This window comes from Schistocerca gregaria, chromosome 7, assembly GCF_023897955.1.
Source record: "Schistocerca gregaria isolate iqSchGreg1 chromosome 7, iqSchGreg1.2, whole genome shotgun sequence".
Taxonomy (NCBI): Eukaryota; Metazoa; Arthropoda; class Insecta; order Orthoptera; family Acrididae; genus Schistocerca; species Schistocerca gregaria.
The window spans coordinates 251,184,186-251,207,179 of record NC_064926.1 but is presented as its reverse complement, the minus strand read 5'-3'; the positions used below and the strand labels follow the sequence as shown (position 1 = coordinate 251,207,179).

At 42.7% G+C, this 22,994-nt stretch overlaps 1 protein-coding gene across 1 annotated transcript in view; it reads left to right on the top strand.

Annotated features, from left to right (window-relative positions):
• LOC126281628 (ubiquitin carboxyl-terminal hydrolase 3-like) overlaps positions 1-13,617 on the top strand; it is a 94,251-nt gene extending 80,634 nt beyond the window's left edge. Inside the window, exon 11 of the mRNA XM_049980752.1 lies at positions 12,472-13,617. Coding sequence (XP_049836709.1) covers positions 12,472-12,596 — 125 coding nt within the window. The 3' untranslated portion in view covers positions 12,597-13,617. The remainder of the gene's footprint in view (positions 1-12,471) is intronic.
• The last annotated feature ends 9,377 nt before the right edge of the window (positions 13,618-22,994 follow it).

Below are 22,994 nucleotides of genomic sequence, written 5' to 3'. Positions count from 1 at the left end.
ATACCTTGAGCCTGTGACATTCATGAAAAACTTCACTGCAGTGTCAGACTTTTTTGCAAAATTCCATGTATGAAAAAAGTTACCTGCAGTTCTCATAAGTGATGTTTAGTGAATCCTGGTTATTTGAGAAATTTTCTTTTCTTTGGTGACTGTCATGTTAGAACTTGAGTTAAGCTCTAGACTACTGCTACAGATAGATGTAATAAGTTACTGGTCTGCAATGCCTTGCAACTATTCTATTATTTCTTTTTTTTATAAACAGGTGTGATGTACATGGTATTCAAGTCATATGGTACTGTTCTCTGCTTTAGGGAGGCTTGTTAACTAGCTGCTTGAGAAGGAGCTGATTCCAAACCCAGTCATCTCGAGACAGGTGAAAATCCCTGACCCTGCCAGGTATTGAAGCCGGGACCTTGTACTCCGGAAGCGAGAACGCAACCACAAGACGAGGAGCTGCGGACTGAATGTAAAATGCCGTTGAGACAAGTTCCCTTGTTTTTCTATACCGGGAGTGCTTATTTCTATATCACTTGTTGTGTGGCAGTCAAACGATGCTACTTTATTACAATGCTAATGCATTGAGTTCAGTAATCTTCTGTACAGCAGAAGATAAAGTGTCCCCTATTGTTGTCTGTTCAACTGATACACAGAGCATATGTCAAGACTGCCTGTAAACATACATTGGTCTCTGTTTTTGTGACTCTCTTCAGATGGTGTCTTTAAAGGACGGTTGGACTTCCATTACCTTACTATGTATACGTTGATCTACACCACAACTAAGTTTTTAACTTCATCCAGTGGTGTAACACAATTTTCAGACTTGAACTAGTGTTTATGATGAACTTCTTTCTGGTGGCCAGTATTGTTAAAACAGCCCCCCAGGGGTCCACAACTCTTTTGTGGATACGTGCGTGGCGAGTACAGGACCCCAAGCTTGTGCAGCTCTCTCTCCTGTCCGGGCTGCATACCTTCCCGTTCCACATCCCTCCCTGTTCCCGGCCCCCCTCCCCCCTCCAGACCCTTTCACCTTCTCTATCTCTTTGGGAGCATGGGAGCATGTTTTGCGCCTACATCTAGAGATGGACACTTGTGAACGAATGAAGTGGTTTCTCATCTTTTATCTCTACAATGTAAAGTATCTGACCTTACTTTGCCCTTCTCTTTTCTTGATTCTTCTCTTTACCTCCTTCTCCACTGCGGCATTTGAGAATTCTTCTCCTTTCCTTTTCTTGTTCCTCCCTTTTCTTTCTATCCTCCCTGTGCATGTCTGAAGGCTGACTCACGCATTCCCACACGTAGCTGGTGATGGGGTAACGTGCAATTCCCCCCCCCCCTCCTCCCCCCCTCCCCGGGTAGACAAGTAGGACACATACGTACCCCCTGGTAAAGGCCAGGCCCAGGGAGGGGTGATTGCCCGAACTGGTACCTTCCGAATATGCCGATTGGTCCCTGCGCGTCCATTTCTCGGGAGGTGTGATCCGAGGCGTTGGCAATCACCTAAGGCAGGAGGGCCCTCACTAGGAAGGAATGTGTCATCGGATACACCAGCAATCATAGGGCATACTTTCGCAATGGTTTCTTCTACTTTTACAATTTCTGTCCGCAAGAGAAAGCTAGATGAGTCTCAACCACAGAAAATTCTTCCGTCAGTGCCAAAGTTCCTAGTTGTTTCTCAGTCTGACAAAGGTCAAGACTTCTCAACAGTACACCCTTTCATTATTCAGAAAGGTGTTTGGCGCCTTGTTGGTGCAAACAGATAAGTGTCCTCTACGCAAAATTTGTTTTGAACTACATTTTTACACACCTTACCTGTCCGGGTGGAAGCGCACTTTAGTAAACTCATCGTGCAAGGTGGTTTATACGAGATGACTCGTTGGGTTCTCAAATGCAGACATTCAAAATTACCTGTGTGATCGGGGAGTAACGGCCATACATCAAAGTGTTGAAAAGGTATTGGTACTGACCCGCACTCTCTTCTTGACGTTTGATAGAGTTCAACATCCATCAAACATTAAAACAGGATATGAGATAATTTCGGTTCGCCCTTACATCCCCAACCCTACGTGTTGCTATCAGTGTCAGAGGTATAATCATACCAGCCAGTCATGTTCCAGTGTGGCCAAATGTGTTACCTGTGGCAGGGATGCCCATGAGGGTGATTATCTACCCCCATCCCCTTGTTGCATCAACTATATGCTTCCTCTAGAGATTGCCCTATTTTTAAAGATGGACAAATTATTCAGGAAATCCAAGTTAAGGAACAGTTGTCCACCTTTGCTGCTCATAAATTATTCTCCAGTATAAAGCCCATTGTGCTCTCAGTGGGTAAATATCGCACTGTCCTCACCTCTCCTCAACCAATTAAGCAGGTAGCCAAGCAGACTTGAACTCTCATCTTTAGCACCATGGTTGTCAGATCAGCCAACCCAAAGAGCACTCTTTCAGCCTCCCCACTATCACCCAATTGCTCTAAGGCTCAACCTTTATCGGCTCCTGCTAAATTGTGGGCCCCAAAATCAGACGCCCGGACTTCCAAAAAAAAAGAGCCTACTCGTGAATATTTTTTACATACCCAGACCTCACTCCTCCTCCATCTGAATGTCCTGCTCCCAAGAAGGCTCATAAGAAAAACAGTTCCTCTCCTCTGCCACAGCATGTCTCTTCCACAGTGCCACTCAGTGGTAGCCACCCTCGGCAGCTTCTATGTCACCAAGATGCACCGCTGGCAGTTGATTAACCAGCCGATTACTGGTGGCAGGAGCTTGCCCCGAACGACGTTTGGATCAGGATCTTCTGCCTCCGGCCAAATGCCATTTAAAGTCATTGGCCACTGGCTCTCAGCAGTCGCTGAGTGAACGGCAACCGTGGTAAGATTTCTTGTATTCTTGTCCACTTTATGTCAATTGTCCATTGAAATATCCATGGAATTTGCTCTACTGTGGATGAACTGTTGATCTTCTTATGATCTTACTCCCCTGTTATCTTCTGTCTTCAGGAAACAAAGCTACATCCCCATGATCGCTTTGTCTTCCCTCATTTCCAGTCAGTCTTGTTTGATCTCCCCTCTGCTGCTGGCGTTCTGACACGTGGGGGCTTAAGATTCTTCTCCATGATACTATCCATTATCACCCAATCCACTTACATAGATACTTCCAATCTGTCACTGTTCGCCTTTCCCTTTCTGGATTCACCTTCTCTCTTTGTACCATATACATTCCATTGCCCACACCAATAGCAAAAGCCCATCTCCTTAGTCAGCTCCCACTGCCCTATTTGCTGGTTGGTTACTTCAACGCCCACTACCCACTTCGGGGATCTCTGTGTCCTTGTCCGAGAGGCTCCCTACTCATTGACCTCTTCCACCAAGCAGATCTTGTTTGCCTCAACATTGGAGAACCTACATTTGTGTCTGCCTCCATGTCAACCTACTCTCATTTGGACCTTTTGGTCTGAGCTGTTCGGCTAGCTTGGCATTCTGAATGGTTCGCTCTTGCTGATACACACTTGAGTGACCATTTTCCATGTGTCCTTTGATTACAGCCACAACTGTCATCTATGTTCCCAAGATGCTGGAAGTCTTCCCAAGCCGATTGGTCAATTGTCTCCTCTCAAGCAACAGTTGATGACCGCCAGTTTCCTTTGATAACCGCCAGTTTCCTAGCACTGACGATAAGGTCACTCGTGTTACGGAATGTTCAATGCCTCTTACCTTCCCTGTGCCCGGCGGCCCCCAGTTCCTTTTTGGAACGAGGCATGCCGTGACGCAATATGCAAGTGGAGATGTGCTCTTCGCGTTTTTCACCATCATCCTAAGTTGGCCAACTGTGTCTGCTATGAGCAGTTACGTGCGCGTAGCCATTGCATCATACATGATAGCAAGAAGGCAAACTGGGATTTCTTTACCAGCTCCTTTCATACCTTCACTCTCTCGTCAGTTGTTTGGAGTCGAATCTGAAGGATTTCAGGCATGTCCATTTTTTCACTGACCTCTGGGATAACTGTTGGACAGGATATCTTAGTGGACCTAGTCACAATCAATAACTCATTGGGTCGACACTTTGCTGAGATTTCAAGCCTAATTACCCACCAGCCTTTCTCCTGAAGAAATGGGTAGCAGAAAAATGACCTCTTGCTTTTTCATCTCAAAATCGTGAAATTTATAATGCCATTTTTTCTCCGTGGGAATTAAAGCATGCACTTTCCTCCTCTCGCTCTTATGCTCCAGGACCAGATGGTATCCACATCCAAATGTTGCTGCATCTGTCATACCCTAGTCTGTGCTACCTCATTTGCCTTTATAATCGACTTTGGGTCGACAGTACCTTTCCCCGAATATGGTGGGAAGCTATCATCATTACTGTTCCGAAACCTGGATTGGACAAACATCTCCCCTCCAGCTATCGTCCAATCTCTCTCGTGAGTAGTGTTTGCAAAGTTTTGGAGTGTATTGTAAATCACCGTTTAGGCTGGTGTCTGGAGTCCTGAGACTGGTTAACAAATTCCCAATTGGTTTCTGAAACCATCATTCCGCAGTTGTCTATCTTGTTGCTCTCTCCCCTTATATCATGAACAATTTTATCCGGAAATGCCAAACAGTAGCTGCATTTTTTGATCTGGAGAGGGCGGCGTACGATACCTGTTGGAGGACAGGCATTCTCCGCACACTGTTCTCCTGGGGCTTTAGAGGTTGGGCTACCCCTTTTTAGTTGAATTTATGACAGAGCGCACATTTAAGGTGTAAGTGAACACTACTCTATCCCGTAGTTTCTCCCAAGAAAACGGTGTGTCCCAGGGCTCCATGCTAAGTGTTGTACTGTTTTCCATTGTCATAAATCCAGTTATGGATTCTCTCTTTACTGATGTCTCGGGCTCCCTCTTTGTTGAAGATTTTGCAATCTGCTACAGCTCTCAACAGACCAGCCTTCTCGAACAACGTCTTCAAAGATGTCTCGGTTTCCTCCAGTCATGGAGCATCAAAACCAGCTTCCGATTTTCTCCCGATATGACTGTCTGTGTAAATTTTTGGCGTTGTACGAAGTTTTATCCACCTCTCGTACATCTAGGCCCTGTTGACCTTCCGTTCGTGGACATCACCAAATTATTGGGACTTACGTTTGACAGATACTGTGCTGATCTACGCGCATTTCATATCTTTCGGCTCGCTGTCTGAGAACCCTCAACACCCTCCGTGTTCTGAGTAGTACCTCCTAAGGAGCAGGCTGAGTGGTCCTCCTCCACCTATATCGCACCTTACTGGGACTATGGAAGCATAGTTTACTCCTCTGCACGGCCGTTTATTCTCTGGTGTCTAGGTTCTGTTCACCACCGTGGATTGTGTGTAGCGTCTGGAGCTTTTTACACTAGCACCGATGAGAGCCTTTACTCTGAGACTGCTGAACCTCCCCTGTCCAATCGGTAAGCTGTTCTGAGTTGTTATGTTAGCATCTGTCTTTCATGCCTGGTCATCTGACCCATGCAGTTTTTTTCGACACCTCCTTGGATTTTGGATATTCAGGCAGCCCTTCCTCCCTACTGCCACCGGGAGTTCGCTTCCGTCAACTGCTACATTCACTTTCCTTCCAATTTCCTAAAACTTTGTTGACAAATGAGGGTATGATGCCGCCTTGGCTTTGCCCCCAGATCTGCCTTCTCTGTGACCTTTGTCAGCTTCCGAAGGATAGTACTCCCCCCCTCCCCCCCCCCCCCCCCAATAGTTTATCGTCAGGCATTTGCTGTTCTATGCACACAAATGGAGGATGCCACATTCATTTACACTGTCGGCTCCAAGACCACCTTTGGTGTCGGGAGTGCCTAAATTATTGACAAAACCCCTATTAAATTTCGGCTTCCCGTCCAGTGTTCGGTTTTTACAGTGGAGCTTTACCTGTTTTCCATACCATCAGGGGATACAGTATATTATATGCTCAGATTCCCTCAGCTCTCTTCTCAAGCTAGAAACTCTTTATCCCGTCCACCATCTGGTCCACAGGATTCAGGACTGCCTCCACATGTTCGACTGGGGGGGGGGCGGCATCTCTGTGTCATTCCTCTGGATCTCAGGGCATGTTGCTATACATGGAAACGAGGCAGCCGATATAGTGGCTCCCTTGGCTCGCTGTTCACGTGGTTCCCTTTGCCGATCTACAGAGGGATTTATGTCGCCGTGTTGCTCTTTTATGGCACACACATTGGTCTGCACCTGAGGATAATAAATTATGGGACATAAAACCTCTTCCCTTGGACCTCCTCTTCTGGGCCTCGTCATTGGGAGGAGGTAATTTTAACTAGACTTCTAGTCTAGTTTTTTTTGACTAGACGGTCTTTTTAGCCATCGACATCCTTTAAGTGGCAATCCTCCTCTACTGTGTCCCCACTGCTCTGTTGTGGTCAGTTAGACACCTTTTACTTCAGTGCCCCTATTTTAATCCACTACACGCCCATTTACACCGGTCGCCTGATACAACTTCCATTTTAGCAGATGATGCACGCTCAGCCAATTGAGTCCTTGAGTTTATAAGTGTTAGTGAGATGACATCGGTCATTTGAAGCTCTTTTAGGGGAAAACAATTCCCCTTCAATAAATAGCACTTTTCTAAGATTTACTTCTGTTTTTAGTTTCCCTCCTCCTTGAGTTTCGCTCCCATTGCTGCTGATTTAAATTTCGGTTTCTTTACCCTTAATTAAGCCACAGAATGCGTGCTTATAACCATAGCAATTTTGCTCCCTAAAACCATCATTAAAAAATGAGTAATAAATAATTCTTAAAACCGCCAATGCCCCTTTACGTAGGATGGAAGGATAAGGAGGTGGGAGTGGGCAACACAGAGTGGTAATGTCACTTGTCATTTGATTACATTTATTCAAATAACAACAAATAATACTAAACATTCCCTCTTAACAAACAACAACCAAAGGGCAAATATGTCAAAATGTGAAACAGACATGTACACACTGTGAAGAACAGTAGTGTTTCACATTAAGAAAAAAGAAAAAATTAGGCCTCGAGGCCTATTCCCACATTCAGTCTGCACTCGACCAAGCTATGTTACTAATCCCAGAAAACACTGCAATTAATAGTATGATCAGTAATTTCATAAAAGCTGACAAGTTAATTCAATGCAAGTTTTAACAGTTCCTTATACTAATAAAAGAAGCGATTATACTGTTAAAGCAGGATCACCCCCTGTATTATATACACTGAAGAGCCAAAGAAACTGTTAAATCTGCCTCTAATATTGTGTACGGCCCCCAGCGAGCACGCAGAAGTGCCGCAGCATAACGTGGCATGGGCTCGGCTAATGTCTGAAGTAGAGCTGAAGGTAATTGACTGCATGAATCATGCGGGGATGTCCATAAATTCATAAGAGTGAGAGGGGGGGGGGTGGAGATCCCTTCTGAATAGCATGTTGCAAGGCATCCCAGATATGCTCAGTCGTGTTCATGTCTAGGGAGTTCAGTGGCCTGTGGAAGTGTTTAACTCAGAAGAGTGTTCCTGGAGTAACTCGGTAGCAATTCTGGACATGTGTGGTGTCACATTGTCCTACTGAATTTGTCAAGTCCGTCGTAATGTACAATGTACATGAATCAATGCAGGTGATCAGCCAGGATGCTTATGTATGTGTCACCTGTTGGAGTTGCATCGAGACAAGTCAGGGGTCCCGTATCACTCCAACTGCACATGCCCCAAACCATTGCATAGCCTCCACCATCTTCAATAGTCCCTTGCTGACATGCAAGGTCCATGGATTCATGAGGTTGTCTCCATACCTCTACATGTCCATCTGTCTGACCAGGCAACATGTTTCAAGTCATCAACAGTCCAAAGTTTGTGTTGACAAGACCACGCGTGGCGTAAAGCTTTGTGTCATGCCGCCATCAAGGGTACATGAGTGGGCCTATGAAAGCACATATCAATGATGACACTTCTTGATGGCCCAGGATAGAAATCTGCAGCATTTTGCAGAAGGGTTAGCATGTCTGTCACATTGAATGATACTCTTCAGTGGTTGTTGGTCCCTTTCTTGCAGGATCTTTTTCTAGCTGCAGTGATGTTTTGCTGGATATTCATGGTACACTTGTGAAATGGTCATATGGGAAAATCCCCACTTCATCGCTACCTCGGAGATGCTGTGTCCCATCGCTCATGCACCGACTATAACATCACGTTCAAACTCACTTAATTCTTGATAACCTGCCGTTTTAACAGCAGTAACTGACCTAACAACTGCACTAAACACTAGGTGTCTTATATAGATTGCCGATCACAGTGCTGTATTCTGGGTGTTTACATATCTCTGTATTTGAATATGCATTCCTATACCAGTTTTGGCATTTCTGTCTGTGTCTGTGTCTGTGTCTGTGTCTGTGTCTGTCTGTGTGTGTGTGTGTGTGTGTGTGTGTGTGTGATATATATATATATATATATATATATATATATATATATATATATATATATATATATATAAACATTAAAATACCTCTAGAGGATACAAGGTGAAAGCAGTACATTGGCAGCTCAGGATACAGCTAATTAAAAGAAACACCTTCAAACAAACTATGAATCCCTGTTGTTCTAAGTGCAAAGTGGTGCAGTACAGTTACTTGAATCTAAAACCCTAATAAGCTAGATGATGTGAGGGAACTGAATAAAAATACAGGGTGCGAAATACACAAGAGAACTTCAGTTGCTCATTCCAATAGACAGCCTGAATTACTGTGCTTAGATCAGTCCGCTGTGCCATGAGAAGAGTTAACAAACAACAAGGCAGGGTGCAGCATCAATTGTCCTCATGCTTGTGAAGCATAAAGAAGTCGGCCTCAAGCTGAGGCAAGTTAGGCTGTTGATAAAAGGCACTAAATAAGTGAGGGCCAAGAACACTTACAAAAGAAGTCCAAATAAGAACGTACTAAAGAGTAGCAACTTACCTTTAACTCGTGTAACAAACGTCTCTATTTAGGAAATGAGTACACAAGAATTAAAGGCAGCCTTAAGCTTTAATCAACTGGCTAGTCACACTCATAATCAGGGGCTCAGTAACAATTACAGCTGATAACTGTGAGACCACCAAGCCATTTGTTGACACATATTACAATAAGGCAAGAAGGAATGAGCTTACCTCTACAGAAATGGAATTAAAAAGATTCTCTTACCCATTTTAGCTGCTTGTGCAACACTTTAAGCTAGGAGATCTATAACACAATTTGCACTCTTATTAGACATACAAGGTTTAAATCCCCCCCCCCCCCCCCCCCACAAATGAAAAAAAGTAAAAAGGCAACTGCTAAAATAACCAGCAGTAGAAAATACAACTAGTAAATTTAATTCACATTAGAGTCGGATGTTCATATGGCTAATTAAACATTTCAGTTCAATCAGGGTTTCATGTTGCCATGCATAAGAAAACTCTGACCCATTATGCCACAAAATTGTTTAAAGAATAAGTAAAGTACTAAACTTTAGTTAACAACATTCTCATTAAAAAAAAATGGCTACCAACAGAGCAACCCTCAAAGTAATCACCAATACAATAAAAGGATAAGTGACGTTAGTTAAATATCTGCCTTTGGCCGTTGTAACTGGACTCAAGTGACCAAATTACACGTGCAAAAAAAGTAATGCAGAAAAACATCATTAGAGAGGCACTGAAAAGCACAAATACACAATTAGTAAAAAAAATATCAATTAAAAAGGGGGCTCAATGAGAACTAAATTCAACCCTTCAGGAAGCCATCAAGACCAGGCAAAACCAGAAGCTCTTGTTGTACGACCACCGTGCATGAAAGGTGAAGGCAAGTTGAATAATGTCAGGGCAGCACTAAATATACAGTCGCACACAGCATTGAAGTGCATGAATCACAAACCAATGGACATCAAGATAAATGGAATTCGTGTAGGAGGATGCTTTCTCCCCAAAAATTACCACAGGCGAGAAACACCAAGGCCATGACCAAAACAAGAAACTGAGACACACAGCTGCCGCTGGTAGTTCAGACCACTGGTCGTTCCGGTTCACCATACCCAGCTGTTTGCTTGCCCTTGTCGTACTGGCTCTTACCATGTTCCACTGCCTCCTTGTTGCACCCAGAGGTGTTGTTGAACAAGGAGAGTTGATACACGCAGGGGACATGTGCCACCATAGACATATATGACTATGGAAGGCAAGCAAGAATCAATAAGGAGCCATTGCCATGGCTCAGCAGCATTGTGGTCTCTGATTTAGTTACTTCTGACCCAGCAATATTAAAATATCTCTTCCGTGTAGGTTGTGGGTTAGTAGCTAGAGGCACCTCATGTGTAATAAGTGCATAGTTTTCACAGTCATAGGCAAATGAAAGTAATATTATTATGACTGTTGTGATAAGAGGATTTGAGTACTACAGGTTGTCTATGAATAATTCTAAGAGTTAGGTGTCTAAGCCTGGTGACCAACAGAAACCAGATTTGTAATTGAGTCCACCGGTCCTGGTAACTGTTGGTGTACAAGGACAAGTCAGTTATTATCCACAAAGTAGTTATAAACTACTATAGGAAACTTACATCATTTTTAACATAGTCTCCTTGTGTTTCAAAGCACTTGGTCCATTGTTGTACAAGCTTCCTGATGCCCTCATAAAAGAAGGTTCTCGTTTGAGCTGCGAGTCAGGAATGCATCGCTTCTTTCATTGCTTCGTCTGAGGCAAATCGACGCCTCCTTAATGCCTGTTGAGTGGATCAAACCAGTGATAGTCAGAAGGGGCTAGAGTGGGACTATATGGAGGATGATCCAATACTTCAAATTTGAGTTTTTGGAGCATTTTAGCAATGTGGACAGCAGTATGCAGACGGGCATTGTCACAACACCTTTTGACAGCAATCCTCGGTGTTTGCTTTGAGTTGCAGGTTTTAGCTTGGCAGTAAGCATCTCACTGTAATGTACACTGTTTATTGTTGTGCCTCTTTCCCCATAATTTTCCAGTACTGGACCTTGTGTGTCCTAAAAAACCGTAAGCATCACTTTGCCTGCAGACGGTTGGGTCTTGAACTTTTTTTTTCACGGCGAATTTGGACATTTCTATTCCATACTCTCCCGTTTACTCTCCAAGTCATAATGATGGATCCATGTTTCGTCACCAGTAATAGTTGTCCCCTTCATTACCATAGTGATCCAAATGTTTTTTGCAGATGTCCAAGCACGTTTGTTTATGTAATTGTGTGAGTTGTTTTGGTACCCATCTTGCACAACCTTTATGAAACCCAGTTCTGTTGTGGATGATTTCATAGGCAGAACCGTGACTAAAATGCAGTCAATGTGCCACTTCGTCAATAGTTAATAATCTGTCTAAGAGAATCAGTTCACATGAACACTCAATGGTTTCTTTATTTGTGGCAGTTTCGGTCATCCGGCTCCTTCATCGTGCGTAACACTTGTGCGACCATTTCGGAATTTTTCAATCCATTCGTAGATACTCCATTGTGGCAAAACACTGTTCTCATACTGTACCGAAAGTCTTTGATGAATTTCTGCTCCTGATATGCCTTCCAGCCACAAAAAAAAAAAAAAAAAAAAAAAAAAAAAAAAAAAAAAAAAAAAAAAAACGGATCACTGAACGTCGTTCTTCTTTGGTGCAAATGGACAGCGGAGCAGCCATGATTAACAGTACGGCAGCGATAACAAAACTAACCCAGCAGCTTGAAAATTGCAAAGCTATAACAACAAATGAATCAATGTAAAACAACAGTACTACCAAAATAATAAAAAAAATAACTAAATTGCGGATAATAATTTAGACTTAACCCTCGCATATGTGCACAAATGAATTTTCAGAACTTTAACATAATTTTAAGACTAGACTTTCACTGGATTTGAGGTGAGATATATATGTCACTAAAAGTACTTATTATTACTTACAGTTAGTTGAGTTGATTGGCTTTTCACTTCCAGAACACAGTTTATCCTCATCCTTACTTGCCACTGTTTCTACCGTAATTCAGCCAAATTGCCAGTGTCATTATCTAGACTGACAAAACTGTTACACATACTAACACTTTTGTCGGGAGGTTCATTCCAAATTCAAGTAAACTTCTCCGAAGCAAAGCTATGCAAATTACTGCTTCATGCATTTTAGGCATTTCCTCAGAGGTGAATCATTTAGAGGTGAAATACACTATTTGTGTGTGAAGATATGTTTACATCAATTCGCCAGAAAACTAAATTCACTCCCAAGTTGTTAATAGACCAGTGTGCTTTTTATATCAGTCAACAGGCTCTTGCTTTAATACTGGTCAGCAAGTGTGTGGCGCGTTACTATACACTCAGGCTCCTTGTGTGAAAGGTTAACAGTGATAAATAAATAAGTTTTTGTGGTTATATCATTCTAATGTGTTAGTTGGAGAGCAGCATTGTATAAAAAAAATTACTGTTTTGATCCTTTTGTGTCTTTTACTTGGATATATAATGAGTTGAGAATTATCATGATTTGTTTTGTTCACAGGACAGTGGTTCCATTTCAACGATAGTACAGTGAGGCCAACAGAATGTGGTGTTGTCGCAAAGTGCAAACCTTATATATTATTTTATATTAGGCGGGAATTCAGGCTGCCCTCTGTGAGCACGTGACAAAATGCTATTCAGAAGCTGCTTGGCTGTCAGTAACCTCCTCCTCTGCATTAAATATCTTGGATTGTCTGTGAAAAGTATTATCCTGGAAACCATATCGGCATACAGTACAAGAAGTGTTGCTTTTTCTGTTTTATTTTGTGAAATGATGCTCTTTAAGAAAGAGCTTCATTGTGCCTAAGTTATGAGAGCTTTATTGTGGCTCAGATATTCTGTATAAACATTCCTGTGTATCTAACTTCAATGTATTTATTTGTTAATGATGTATAAATGTGTGTGGAATCTGAGGCTGTAAATGACTAAAGACTGATAAGAATTTTTAGAATACTCTGCCTATTACTCTTCAGATGCTGCAGGAAAATACACTTGCAGAAAACATTCATAATTGAAACTACTTATTTCTCATTGTGATTGTATCTTAGGTGTCATTATTTAAAAGTTCAGTCTTTATTGTTCTGCAGATTTCATTGTATGCTCCTGATTGTCATCCCATCAAATATGTATATTTAAGTGTACACTGAATTTCTAAAAGTAATTATGTACTTATTTGAAGAGGGATTTACGTAGTTGTGAAGTATTTTTGATGTATGTTCTGTGACTATGGTATTTAGCCCATTTGAATTTTTTTCTGGAGTTTCACACTCCTGTTTACGCCTATACAGTATGTACCTGTAAATTTTCAATTCCTTCTTTGTAAAAAGTTAAAGAGCATTATTTATTTGGGTCTTTGAACACACCAAAAGGAATTGACTGTTTTAGTTTTAAAAAGCTATTTTAAAGAAATGTGATATTAAACCATCAGTCATAAAACTGAGGCTATTTTTAATCATATTAAATGTTCATCGTACTGACCATAAAATAAATTACAATGTTTCAGTTTTTACCATACAGGGTGATACAAAAAGGTTCGGCCAAACTTTCAGGAAACATTCCTCACACACAAAGAAAGAATGTTATGTGGACATGTGTCCGGAAACGCTTACTTTCCATGTTAGAGCTCATTTTAATACTTCTCTTCAAATCACATTAATCATGGAATGGAAACACACAGCAACAGAACATACCAGAGTGACTTCAAACACTTTGTTAAAGGAAATGTTCAAAATGTCCTTCATTAGCGAGGATACATGCATCCACCCTCTGTCACATGGAATCCCTGATACGCTGATGCAGCCCTGGAGAATGGCGTATTGTATCACAGCCGTCCACAATATGAGCACGAAGAGTCTCTACATTTGGTACCAGGGTTGCGTAGACAAGAGCTTTCAAATGCCCCCATAAATGAAAGTCAAGAGGGTTGAGGTCAGGAGAGCGTGGAGGCCATGGAATTGGTCTGCCTCTACCAATCCATTGGTCACCGGTACTTGTAAAGGCACATTTTCTAGCAACACAGGTAGAGTAGGCCGTATGAAATCATGATAACATGCTCCATTGAGCAGTACATACTGATGAAACTAAAATGAGCTCTAACATGAAAAATTAAGCGTTTCCGGACACATGTCCACATAACATCTTTTCTTTATTTGTGTGTGAGGAATGTTTCTTGAAAGTTTGGCCGTACCTTTTTGTAACACCCTGTATATGTGTGTGTCTATATGTAGGTAGGTAGTTAGGAGTCTCTAGCTTTGTGGACACAAACTTCTTTCAAAATAAAAAGAACAATTTAAGGCAGAAAAGAAGAATGAATGAAATTACTGGAATATAATCACAGCAGGCTGGTGAATGGAAAACTAGTGTCTACAAGGCACCTGCCTGTAACTGACTGTACATAGTGACAAATAAAAGCAAAAGCAGTGGATTAGTTTTTTGTGATAAAATTCAGTAATTACTCATTTTGTTTTGCTTAAATTTTCTGTAACTCTAGTTTGTATTCACTTTTTATTGCTTACACAAATTTACTAGGTGACATGATAGTGTAGCTTACTCTATACCCATCTAATGCAGAGTGGACTCTTCAGGATAAAGTGATAGCAGGTGTGTGTAATGTCCTATCCAGTGATTCCATCGATGCTTGTTGCATCGTGTAGAACTGTTGGCAGCCACATAGGATGTTGATGACAATGTCCTGTATCTCTGTATTTGTTCCAAATCGTCTTAGAATTGCTAAATATTTGACAAATGGAAAAACTTATTTAATACAAGTTGGGGCAGAGGAGAGTGAGTTTCGAAACGAAAATAACAGACATAATTCAAAACCAACAAATGTTAAATAGGAGCTGAAGATACATCCAAACTGTTATCCATCCACCATAGAAATACACAGAATAATGTACACTACTGGCTATTAAAATTGCTACATCACGAAGATGACGTGCTACAGACACGAAATTTAACTGACAGGAAGAAGATGCTGTGATATGCAAATGATTAGCTTTTCAGAGCATTTACACAAGGTTGGCACCGGTGGCGACACCTACAACATGCTGACATGAGGAAAGTTTCCAACCGATTTCTCATACACAAACAGCGTTGACTGGTGAAAGAACGTTGTGATGCCTCGTGTAAGGAGGAGAAATGCATACCATCACGTTTCCGACTTTGATAAAGGTCGGATTGTAGCCTATCATGATTGCGGTTTATCGCATCACAAAATTGCTGGTCGCGTTGGTCGAGATCCAATGACTGTTAGCAGAATATGCAATCGGTGGGTTCAGGAGGGTAATACGGAACGCCATGCTGGATCCCAACAGCCTCGTACAACAAGCAGTAGAGTTGACAGTCATCTCATCCACATGGGCTGTAATGGATCGTGCAGCCACGTCTTGATCTCGGAGTCAACAGATGGGGACGTTTGCAAGACAGCAACCATCTGCCGAACAGTTCGATGACGTATGCAGCAGCATGGACTATCAGCTCGGAGACCATGGCTGCTGTTACCCTTGACACTGCATCACAGACAGGAGCACCTGCGATGGTGTACTCAATGACGAACCTGGGTCCACGAATGGCAAAATGTCATTTTTTGGGATGAATCCAGGTTCTGTTTGCAGCATCATGATGGTCACATCCGTGTTTGGCGACATAGCAGTGAACGCACATTGGAAGCGTGTATTCGTCATTGCCATACTGGCATATCATCCAGCATGATGGTATGGGGTTCCATTGGTTACACGTCTCTGTCATCTCTTGTTCGCATTGACAGCACTTTAAACAGTGGACGTTACATTCAGATGGGTTACGACTCGTGGCTCTACCCTTTATTCGATCCCTGCTGAGACCCTACATATCATCAGGATAATGCATGACCGCATGTTGGAGGTCCTGTACGGGCCTTTCTGGATACAGAAAATGTTCGACTGCTGCCCCGTCAAGCACATTCTCCAGATCTCTCACCAATTGAAAACGTCTGGTCAGTGGTGGCCAAGCAACTGGCACGTCACAATACGTCAGTCACTACTCTTGATGAACTGTGGTATCGTGTTGAAGCTGCATGGTCAGCTGTAACTGTACACGCCATCCAAGCTCTGTTTAATTCAATGCCCAGGTGTATCAAGGCCGTTATTACGGCCAGAGGTGGTTGTTCTGGGTAATGATTTCTCAGGCTGTATGCACCCAAACTGCGTGAAAATGTAATCACTTGTCAGTTCTAGCATAATATATTTGTCCAATGAATACCTGTTTATCATGTGCATTTCTTCTTGGTGTAGCAATATTAATGCCCAGTAGTGTAGGTAAAATAATACCAGTATTTCAGACATGGAAACTGATCCAGAACGAAATTTTCACTCGGCAGTAGACTGTGCGATAATATGAAACTTCCTCGCAGATTAAAACTATGTGCCAGACTGAGAATCGATCTCGGGCCTTTCTCTTCACAGGTAACTGGAAGTTTGGAAGGTAGGAGAAGAGGGACTGGCAGAAGTAAAGTTGAGGGGCTGGCTTGTAAATTATGATTGGATGGCTCCTTGGTAAAGCACTTGCATGTGAAGGTAAAGGTTCCAGAGTTTGTGTCTAGATCGAGCACAGTTTTAAACTGCCAGGTAGTTTTATGGAAAAAATATCCACGAGTTTGCTAATTTAACTGTTGGGTCATAAAAAAATCATGTTGTCCCTGAACAGCAGTAACTGAGGTTGTGAAATGAGAGCACAATGTCTTGAGATATTTAAGAAGTCTTAAATGCATTTTTTACAAAGTGTGCCTTATCAGACTCAAGAGTGCTTCTGATATCAACATGCTGCAGTGTGGGAGTCTGGGGGGACAGCATGTACTGACTTCTGCAGAATGGGCTAATAGGCCAAGTCATAAACAGAGGTGCAGTATTCAAAGGGAATAGCATGTGTGCAAAACACACAAGGAAACTTCAGTCATTTGTGGTGCCAAAGAATGAGTTGTACTCTATGCAATAATTGTACAGTCACACTCAAAAGTACCCGAATGACCTGAAGTGCATTTCGCATTATTCGCATGCAACCCGCATAACGCAGCTGTCTAGCAGGCCCTCTAATCGCTAATTGGTACAGTCGCGTGACTATTGAAAATGGTGCTAACGAGTCACCACTAGAAAACACTGCTCTGTATCACAATAACTCAAGATGTAAAGTAATACCATGATAATAAAAATATCAGAGAACATCTTATCAGAGATAAGACTGTCCTTAAAACTTGTAAGCTCACATTTATTACAATAAATGACATACCTGAAATGTTACCACTCTCATTATAGCGTCAGATAGGTAATGCACGTATTAAGTTTGTTGTATTCATGATTTCCTCTTCAAAGTAACATACCGTACTTATTATTTAACACAAAATGGCAGTAAAAATTTAAGTTATTCACAACCAGCTAGTTGGGAATATGTATGAACTTCAAATGACACGACTAACCGTCTCGTTCTGCATATGGATTCAAACCCAGGTCATGCAGACTAAGCAAAGACTTTGTGACTGATGGAAACTTAACAGTCATTCCTGACTAGGAATACAGAGAGTGATGTACCTTACAGTATCAGTAAGCAAATATCAACTTTAAATGACATAATGTAAATGGTTTTTAACGGACGCGAATTCCTTATCAGCATCTATTGCCCCCTGTTAACGAACTATGAGAGATGTTAAATATTGCTTCTTCTCAAGCAACTTACTTAAAATGCCGTGAGGTGGACAGGGATTCGAAACCAGAATCTAATCGGACTGATATCGAAACACAATCAATTGTGACATTGGATTTTCTCAGGAGTAGGTAGATGTTTTAACTGAAATGATGAGACGAAACATTAATTTTTTCCTTCCCAGGACGCCAACCTGGCACCTATCGCTGTTATATTCTAGAGAAAACGAACATTAAATGTCGGTTTGTTACACCAGCAGCGACTTGTGAACATGTTTGAACGACAAATAATATGACGAAGAGTTCAGTGCTGACTGTGAATCGAACCCCACACATATTGTTGACTACACACAAAGAAATGTCAGCTACCGATTTTTTCTCCACCAGCAGCTCAGAATAACATCCTCAAACTTACAGTGATCTCGCAGATAGTTGTGTCTCACTGGGAGTCAGATATTATTAGTGATGACAACAAATGAAAATACATTAAAAATCAAAATTATTATCCACCAGCAGAAAGGTGTTATCATGTTAGGGCATGTTAATACATAATGAAAACTTTAGTGCCGGGGGAGGATTCGAACTCATTCGTGTGCAAAATGTGGAGATGTTGAGGAATCTGCAGTTATGAACAAACAACAAATTGTAGTTGAGATGTATTGTCACAAAGAGACCTAATTCTGCATTAAGGGTGGTCTGAGTTGCATTCCCCGTTAAGAACCAATTTTATCAACATACAGAAACTCAAATAAAAGATGGAATGAGTGTCCTGTGACTCTATATAGCATTTGTTTCGTCACAAGAAATAAGTAACTAGTATAAGAAAGGGTACTGGTGACAGAGTTTGCACTTGTCGCCACTCCTGACTTTATTGTAGGTCAACCTAACGTCTGCTTGAAATTAGAAGTAAGTTAATACCTTCAGCTGCTGACGGGTGTTGATATATACCAATGGGGACAGGGGAAATGTGTGCCCTGATCGGGACTCGAACCCAGGATCTCCTGCCTACATGACAGCCACTCTATCCATCTAAGTCACCGAGGGAACAGAAGGTAGCACAACTGCAGGGACTATCTTACGCACGCTTCCCGTGAGAAACACATTCTCACCCTTTATGTCCACGCACTACATTTGTAGTGTTCCACCCCAACACGCTCATTACTCGTGGAGGGCATTCTTACCAAGTCCCATAAGAGATGGGGAATATGTGTGCATCCGCACAGAAGAAGATGGTCATGGCCGGTACGCCAGAACTATATAATATACTTCAATGGATATGGTGTCTGTTCTTACGGACATGTCCAACGTCTACTTGGTATAGGAGTAGTAACATGTTTGATGTGAATTTCAGACCACAACGCTATTATACCTTCTTCACATGGCATAGCCAGAAGAGAATAGAATCTGTGTCTCCCTATCAAAAATCATCGGTAGAAGTTGGGATCGAACCCAGACCATAAGTATATGAACCTATCGTCAATCCAACAAACCACCAAGTACTCTTCTCTGTGACTTCATTTTTCTATCTAACGCCGTTGCGCCACACTGGACGAAAATTCTGACACACAGGCTCCCTGTAGTGGTTTGTAGCATGTTCAGTACATTCATTTGCTTGGTTGACCGAATCGCCATGACCTAGCTGCCTCGGTTACCCAGTGCATACATTCGAACGAAATAAAATCACGTAACTGCCACTTACACCGAATTGCCAACAGTGTAGGATGCAGAAATTTAAATAGGAAGTGTTCCTTTCGACTTGAGCTACTCTGTTGCGCTACCTGTTTGTTGAAAACATCGTGCAGTGCAAGTTCGAGTACATTCACTGCTACATTTTTTAAACCGCAATTCTGCTGTCTGCTGAAGTTATTAAGCTAATGGATTTTTGGACATAATTCCCTTCAGTTCTCAACCCAAAATAGTCGCAGGTGGAAAAGGGCTAACTTCTGCGACATTTTGTTCTTTTCAGGTTTAATAGACTGCCAGGCAGCAGATGCATCCGAAACTTTTGTATTATACACTCCTGGAAATGGAAAAAAGAACACATTGACACCGGTGTGTCAGACCCACCATACTTGCTCCGGACACTGCGAGAGGGCTGTACAAGCAATGATCACACGCACGGCACAGCGGACACACCAGGAACCGCGGTGTTGGCCGTCGAATGGCGCTAGCTGCGCAGCATTTGTGCACCGCCGCCGTCAGTGTCAGCCAGTTTGCCGTGGCATACGGAGCTCCATCGCAGTCTTTTACACTGGTAGCATGCCGCGACAGCGTGGACGTGAACCGTATGTGCAGTTGACGGACTTTGAACGAGGGCGTATAGTGGGCATGTGGGAGGCCGGGTGGTCGTACCGCCGAATTGCTCAACACGTGGGGCGTGAGGTCTCCACAGTACATCGATGTTGTCGCCAGTGGTCGGCGGAAGGTGCACGTGCCCGTCGACCTGGGACCGGACCGCAGCGACGCACGGATGCACGCCAAGACCGTAGGATCCTACGCAGTCCAGAATGAGATTTTCACTCTGCAGCGGAGTGTGCGCTGATATGAAACTTCCTGGCAGATTAAAACTGTGTGCCCGACCGAGACTCGAACTCGGGACCTTTGCCTTTCGCGGGCAAGTGCTCTACCAACTTAGCTGTGCTTCGGTAGCTCAGTTGGTAGAGCACTTGCCCGCGAAAGGCAAAGGTCCCGAGTTCGAGTCTCGGTCGGGCACACAGTTTTAATCTGCCAGGAAGTTTCATCCTACACAGTGCCGTAGGGGACCGCACCGCCACTTCCCAGCAAATTAGGGACACTGTTGCTCCTGGGGTATCGGCGAGGACAATTCGCAACCGTCTCCATGAAGCTGGGCAACGGTCCCGCACACCGTTAGGCCGTCTTCCGCTCATGCCCCAACATCGTGCAGTCCGCCTCCAGTGGTGTCGCGACAGGCGTGAATGGAGGGACGAATGGAGACGTGTCATCTTCAGCGATGAGAGTCGCTTCTGCCTTGGTGCCAATGATGGTTGTATGCGTGTTTGGCGCCATGCAGGTGAGCGCCACAATCAGGACTGCATACGACCGAGGCACACAGGGCGAACACCCGGCATCATGGTATGGGGAGCGATCCCCTACACTGGCCGTACAGCTCTGGTGATCGTCGAGGGGACACTGAATAGTGCACGGTACATCCAAACCGTCATCGAACCCATCGTTCTACCATTCCTAGACCGGCAAGGGAACTTGCTGTTCCAACGGGACAATGCACGTCCGCATGTATCCCGTGCCACCCAACGTGCACTAGAAGGTGTAAGTCAACTACCCTGGCCAGCAAGATCTCCGGATCTGTCCCCCATTGAGCATGTTTGGGACTGGATGAAGCGTCGTCTCACGCGGTCTGCACGTCCAGCACGAACGCCCGTCCAACTGAGGCGCCAGGTGGAAATGGCATGGCAAGCCGTTCCACAGGACTACATCCAGCATCTCTACGATCGTCTCCATGGGAGAATAGCAGCCTGAATTGCTGCGAAAGGTGGATATACACTGTACTAGTGCCGACATTGTGCATGCTCTGTTGCCTGTGTCTATGTGCCTGTGGTTCTGTCAGTGTGATCATGTGATGTATCTGACCCCAGGAATGTGTCAATAAAGTTTCCCCTTCCTGGGACAATGAATTCACGGTGTTCTTATTTCAATTTCCAGGAGTGTATATGGGGAGAGCGCATCATGCCAAAACACACCAGAAAAGTATTGTCTACATTAGCTGTTGTGTGGTAGTGGTACTTTATTCTCCTTCAAATCTTGTTTGACAGATTTAAATCAGAACAAGTTTTCTATATGCATGTAATCAATAAATTGCATGTGCATTGTCAGACTGATGTAGGTAACATCAAAGAATTCGCATGTATCGTTGATGATTAATTTCTCTCTCGTGTTTGGTATTGTTTTAACAACTCTTAAAGAAACCTTACACAAATTGTGCACTGTATTACAAGAAATGAAATTAAAAGTACCCATGATAACCTTACGGCGAAAGTCTGTTTTAATAAAACTGAGTATCTGTACACAAGCGTGCCTCTATCGGCACTAGTAAAATACAACTCACTTGTTAGATTTCGATTGGGTCTGTGTTTAATTGGTATGCTGTGTCATACTCAAGAGGTATGCAAATGTGGCATTTCATAAATAAAGTTATGTATTCCTAGAAACCCAAAATTTGCTTGTTAGCGAAATGAGGCGTTACATGTTGTGCAGCAGTGTTACGTTTTTCGCTCTTGCACTATGAGCCGAAAGTACTTTCTTTGCAATTTCCTTATCGACGTTTGATATGACTGCTTGTAACTCTTTCACAGAAGAGTTGAAAACGTTACAGTCAGCGAGTGTGGAACCGCGCACCGTAACACACTTTTTCACACGTCGGCACGTTACATGTGTTGCTTGGCTTCCTCTTAAGAGGCCAATTAGTGGCAAGAACTCATAAACCGCTATTTAAAGCACAAAAGTAGTTGCGAGTTCCACGGGCAACAACTTTCCTGGACAGAAAACCGTAAATTTACAATCTTTTGTTACACCTCAAGCGATAATAACTCAGATTATTCAATGGAAATGATAGGAAAAATCAAGTAAACTTTGAGGCTTATTTCCGTGCACACTAGGTAGTAAGTCATCGATCACAGAGTTGCCAAACATACCTTGCCTTGTTGCCAAATCTCAGTTATAGTACCAGCAGGAGGAAGAGGAACCGATGTAATCCTGTAGCGTCTCAAATACGCGGCTGCTACGGAATACGTAATGCGTCTGATTCGCATTCCTGTAACTAGGTTTACGGACAGGAGCATTGTTACTAATAATACTCAGTACTGACTGCAAGCTAGGCATCATAAATCAGTAACTCTCATAGTAGTTTTTATATTTCTTTCGTAAGTGTACTCAAAACTAAGAAACTCATTCACTAACGTTTTCGAGCCTCGCCGATAGTCGAGCACAACAAACAAATAAAAAAAAGATGTGTGTGTGTGTGTGTGAGAGAGAGAGAGAGAGAGAGAGAGAATGAGAGAGTAAGAAATTGTTGTAAAGAAATTGAATCATGGTATATAAAGAAATCTTTCATTAAAATGACACATTCCACATCATTACAAAATGTCATTTTCATGATCTATGAAACAAGTATTAACCTAATGAAATCCAATCTAATCTTTTCATATCATGTTGCTGACCAGCCATGAAGAGATATGAATTACCGAAATTTTCGCCAATATCAGTAACCAAATCTAAACTTGAAAATAAAAGACGACAGTTTTTGTAACAAACCGGGACTCTTATCAAGACCCTTTCATCCCTGTTAACTAACCACGAAAGATGTCTGGTATAC